The sequence below is a fragment of the Halichoerus grypus genome, chromosome 12 (genome assembly GCF_964656455.1).
Source record: "Halichoerus grypus chromosome 12, mHalGry1.hap1.1, whole genome shotgun sequence".
Classification (NCBI taxonomy): Eukaryota; Metazoa; Chordata; class Mammalia; order Carnivora; family Phocidae; genus Halichoerus; species Halichoerus grypus.
Window position 1 is genome coordinate 70,958,793 of NC_135723.1, and position 5,346 is coordinate 70,964,138.

Here is a 5,346-nt window from a genome sequence, read left to right on the forward strand (position 1 = left end):
TTATCCCAGTGATGTGCACCTTAATTTTCAAACCATGTGAGGAAAAAGGAAAAAGAGTATTAAATGATCGTCCATGCACTTCCAGATGCATGACCATGACCAGTTACTAATTCGATTGCCCCTATTTGCTCCAATGCTAAATAAGATGAAAGATACTAGATAACCCTTTAAGGCAACATGTGTTTATTCTGCATTATTAGAACTGCTCAGTTGTGATCAGTTGGTACCATTAATGTTGCCTCCCAGACCAATATCTAGCATTTGTAAAATATAAATGAATTGGAAAAACTTTATACCAAATCAACAAAAACCACATAATACAGATCGATGCTAGCAATTTCACTAGTAGGTAAGGAAAGTGGTATTTAGAAATAGTAATGTATTAATACAAAAAAAAAAAAAAAAGAGTAAACTCTAATTGGAACCAATATACTGCTTTGGAATGCTCCCCAAACTTACAAGGCGAATTTTTAAAAGTGTGATAATCCAATAATTCATGGCACATCTTTAGTGGATTACAGTACTTTAAGTCCCCAAATATTTTAGTCTTTGCAAAACAATAATAGTATGAAATGTTTTAAAGTCTTCAAACTTCTAAAATTAGTTTTTATCAACACATTTACCTCATGTCAACTTAATTTATTAAGATGTCCAATGCTAATTGTTTTTTTGATGTTTTTTTTTTCATAAGTAGTGATATACACAGCATTTAGCACTGATACTTAGCACCTGCTACTTTCATTATCTAGTTTTCAACCACATAAAGAAACTTAGGGCAGTGGTTCAGTCCTTTCTTAATTACAAACCTTCGCCGGCAGTCAGCAGGATCACTCTGAGATTTAAAATAGGATTATAGGTGAACTATTGCAAAGACTGCAGAATGTTGCCCAAATCCTTATAACCGCTGATCCCATTCTTGATTTTCTTCTCAAGATATGGCTACAGGCCACGATTGCTTAGCAGAGAAGGTTAGTGTTTCACAAGGCTAAAGATTTCCAGATGCTCCTTCATATAACACAGTAAGGTTCCCTTGGTAACCTGGATTTTCTGCAGTAAAGGAGGGTTGTGCTGAAACAGCGCCTCAGCTCCCTGTTGGAGAAAATGCAGACAAAAGGATTGATTCCTGCTTGGGCAAAACTCATCCAGACAGCGGCTGTTAGAAATCCCCCTGGTACTACAGGCCCTCTTGCAAAAACTCTCCAATAACAGGCCACCAGGTATGGGCCCCACAAGGTTAGGAAGAGAAAAGTCATTATATAGAACATTCTGCTGATTCTTTTCTCCATTTTGAACTCATCTAGGACCAAGAGCCTTCTTCTGCCCGTGGTGTTTGCATTTTGCCGGATGCCCAGCAAGGTGGGTGGTGTGGGACCCCTTCCAAATCCTGCTAGCCAATTGGCAGCTGCCTGGCCACTGGCGCCAGGGCCATGAAAAGTCCAGTTCTGGCTGACTGCTGCTACAAACTGGACTGGCTTCATTTTCCTTCGGTCGTGGACAAAAAAAATCAGCTTGAGGTAGACAAGCTGTGTGGCTAGGAGGATGAGAGCAAGGAGCAGCATAAATCCTAAGGAATCATTAGCCCTGAAGGAGCGGTGTTGGAAGGTACATTGATCTTCCTCTCTAATGAATGAGTAAGTGCCCACATCTAAAACTGGGGGGAATGCCATGGCCACAGACAGAGTCCACACCATGCAGATCACAGCCAGACACGTCCAAAAGGTCAGCCTCTTTGTATAGAAGCGGTGATGGGCGATAGCTAAGTATCTGGTGACGCTGATGCAGAAGAGCATGAAAGCAGTGTGGAAACAGGACAAAACCCCCAGAAAGGCAATCACTTTGCAAGTCAGAGTCCCATAAGTCCAGGTGGAGCCATTTTTGACAGAGTTGAATACAAATGGGAAACAAATTGCAGATCTGAGGATATCTGAACAGCAAAGATCCAACAGGAAGTAGTAAGGTGCTCTATGCAAGGTCTTATCTTTCACTAGCAAAATGGAGATCAGAAGGTTGCCCACCACACTGACTCCTATTATGAAACCCAAGGAAGTCAGTTTCAGAAAGGCTGTTAGAGGAGAGAGATTTTGCAAAATGTTGTCAGCTGCATGGCTATAGTTCGCCATAGATGGATGGAGGATAAAGATACAGCCTCAGTCAAGTCTCATGATCTAGATATAAGAAGAAGGAAAAGATAGATCCATACATTTTACTGAAAATGTAATCCACAAAGAGAACTGATGCGATCTGCAGTCATGCTTCCTCTTTTCTTCCATTTGATTTGCCATCAGAATATCTGGAAAAAAAATGAGCTATCAGTTCTTAAGTTAACAAGTAATGATGTCAGGCAGTGCTAACATAAAGCTGTTCATTTATGGGGAAGCAAATAAAGTTTTAATTTTGAATAATATTATTTGCTTTAGTATTTGTTTGAGATTTCAGAAAAATGGCTTGTTTAGTTTTCTGAACTAGATGAATTTTAAGATGTCCCTATTTTGGAGAACATAAATTTGATTGGGTACCTTTAGGACAGAAGGAATGAAATGTTCCACAATCATAAAATATGCCAGTCCAGGAGTTAATCACTAATGTTACAATGGAATCTACAAAATTGCTGATAGGAGACAGAGACGAGACTCCCTACATTTATTTGAGTTCTGTTAGTATCTGTCAGTGTTTTACAGGCAGCTTTCCTGCAGATATGGATCCAAAGAGCCCTTGCAAAATATGTCTTTTAACTCAAGTGCCACTATTCATGCTGCATATTATAAGAAGAGTATTTGTTGATTCATCTTAAAGCACAGTTTGAACATTAGACTTTGAAATTAATAGGAACTTATCCAGGATTCGATGTGATTTAATCTTTTGTCTTTCCCTCCCCACCCTACCCCCCATTTTTGGTAAATCTTTTCTCCTTTAAACCCACATGATTATTAAAAACGGTTAATGTAAATATTGGCCAGGGAAACACACCCAGAGGAATAATGCACTTCCATTTGTAAACCTTGGCTGCCTGGATTCAAATGAATTTAACATGAACCTGTGTTTCTTGGGCAATTAAGCCTTTCCTATTTACACTGATAATCTTTGCTGCAAATCGCAAGTGGCTTCATTTTAAAACAAAATGCACATTGTGTCCTGGGTGCCTGAGAGCCACACCAGGAAAATCGGCTTCTTCTGTTATTCCCACGAAGCATGTTTCCTTTGCCACTTCTCGCTAGCCCGGAATATGCTGATGGAAGCCCAGGCAAAACTGCGTTCGATGATTTTAATTTCCCCACCGGTACATCCCCGGGTAAATACCGATCACATCATGCAACATTACGAAACCTGAAATCCGCCACCCCTGGATTTATAATGTGGGGTGGAGGAGGGGGAGGGGGAGAGAGACATGCATTACATACGCGAAGATGGGGAGAGAGATTGCTTCTGTGCTGCAAGGGAACTGTTCCCGGTGATTCGCAGTCTGATATTCCTCAGTCTTGCAACGCTTTCCAGAAATGGAGCTCTCAATAAGCCCTACTGAAGATGCATTGTCTGAATGTACTTCCATTATGCAGTTTATTGTCAAAAAAACAAAAAACAAAAAACCTCAGGGAGGGCTCGGTGCCGGTGAACCTGCAGTTTCATCAACACTGTGCGCCCCCCTCCCCCCAAACTTAACCGAGAGTATATCCTCCTACCTGTTGGCGTTGGATATCCCGACAGACTATAGCTTCTTCTTTCTATAAATTGCTGATTTTTTTTTTTGCCTTAGTGCCTTGACTGAGCATCCAGGCAGGGCTCGGCGGCGCCTGCGCGCTGGAGCCTCCTTGAGCTCCAGCCGCGTCCTCCCCTGTCGCAGCGGCACCGTCTCCCCCAGTAACGCAGGGGCCGCCGCCGCGGCGGCGGCGGCGAGGGCGGCGGCGAGGGCTGCTTCAGCCTCTGTGGAGCCAACAGGAGCCTCGACCCGTTTCCAGAGCTGGCAGGGCTTATTGAATATCCTGTCCTGTTGAGGTGGCAAAATTAGGTTTTTGTCCCTTTCTGGCTGCTTCTGAACTTTTCCCTCCCCACATCTGAAGTGGGGGCTCGGAAAGGCTTTTTCAGGACCTCAGGCCCATCCTCTTCCCTTAGGGCAGCGCCAGGAGAAGCCACGGTGTCGGGGGCGCTCGCCCCCTCTTCAGCTTCCCGGAACCCTAGCCTTCCCCGAACATTTCCTTCCTTTCTCTTTTAGGGTGGTCCAATGCATTGGAAGCTTCTTTTAGATTTCCTTTTTAATGATTTCCCCAGCTGACCTTTGCATTTGCAGGTTAGGTGGGAGGGGGGAAGAAAAGAAAAAGAAAAAAGAAAGAAAGAAAGATGAAAGAAAGAAAGAAAGAAAGAAAGAAAGAAAGAAAGAAAGAAAGAAAGAAGAAAGAAAAAATTTAAATATGTATTTTTTAAAGAGCGCAGTCACGAAAAATCTTGTCAATGGGGAAGGAGGGAAAGCAGGTTAGGGCAGCCTTGTCTTTGTTAGTCATCTTCAATTCTCAAATGCACGCAAATATGTGTTAAGTAGGGAGAAGCTAAGTTCAGAGGACAACTGCAAAATGATTTAAATCCATTTTACCTTAACGAATATGACTATAGAATCAGGCTTACAAAAATTTTAAATGACTATTCCTCACATTCCACCCCACAGAGCAACAGCCTTTCTTTTTCCTTCTTGCCAGTACGGCTGACCGGTACATTGGTAATGTCAAAGCGGTTGTGTGTGAGTTTCCTTTCCCTCCCCCTCTGTTTTTACAGAAGAAAAATACTAGGAATATAACGAATTCATAAAACTTACACCCATCCAAAAGGTCCGATGATATCACAAGACACCACATAGCCTGACAACTGGGTGCTTAGGGATGCCTCTGGAATCATGCATTTCCTTATTTTACCATTTCCGAAGAGTTTTGTTTGTGGGGATGGTATAAGATTTTAAACAACTCCCCACCTCCAAAAAACGAGCAGACATGCTTTCATTAATTCCCAATGTAAAACGTCTGCTTCTCCTCCTGCATGCTTATTGCTTTATAATAATCTGTTAATGAAACAGAAAAAATAAAGATCTTCTCTACAGTAATAATTTGATCTCCAGACAGCAGTAAAATACCTCATTGCTGGGTGGTGAGATTGTGACATTCGGGGGAACTCAAGCCAATCAGCATACAGATAATATGGGTTAATTTACATATTGTATTTCTATTGGACACACTGAGGTAAAGCTTTCTCTGTTTAAAGCTTAAAAATGAATACTTCACTGTCATGGTGTCACAGTCATTACACAAAGCCCTATGTTGGTAATACTGAAATGATGTTCCTTTTTCCTGATTTGTTTTGGGATGT

At 41.8% G+C, this 5,346-nt stretch overlaps 1 protein-coding gene across 8 annotated transcripts; it reads right to left on the reverse strand.

The window, feature by feature from the left end:
* Positions 1–361: 361 nt before the first annotated feature.
* On the reverse strand, positions 362–5,090 carry GPR85 (G protein-coupled receptor 85). 8 transcript variants are annotated; one of them, XR_013442828.1, is made up of 5 exons: positions 4,802–5,090; positions 3,678–4,268; positions 3,399–3,516; positions 2,201–2,290; positions 362–1,089 (listed from the first exon to the last, which is right to left on the reverse strand). XR_013442828.1 is itself a non-coding variant. In XM_036066415.2 (4 exons), exon 4 carries the CDS (start codon positions 2,118–2,120, stop codon positions 1,008–1,010), a length of 1,113 nt encoding a protein of 370 aa, XP_035922308.1. In that variant the 5' UTR covers positions 2,121–2,290; positions 3,399–3,516; positions 3,678–3,982; positions 4,802–5,074; the 3' UTR covers positions 362–1,007. The 8 variants fall into 8 exon arrangements, 7 of the variants coding, with proteins under 7 accessions (XP_035922308.1, XP_077915606.1, XP_035922310.1 ...); XM_036066415.2 differs by having other exon boundaries at positions 362–2,290; positions 3,678–3,982; positions 4,802–5,074; XM_078059480.1 differs by having other exon boundaries at positions 362–2,290; positions 3,678–4,263; positions 4,802–5,074.
* Between the last annotated feature and the right edge of the window lie 256 nt (positions 5,091–5,346).

What these genes read in the sequence shown, in the direction of transcription:
- GPR85 (XM_036066415.2), bottom strand. Translation starts at nt 2,120, where the DNA reads ATGGCGAACTATAGCCATGCAGCTGACAACATTTTGCAAAATCTCTCT.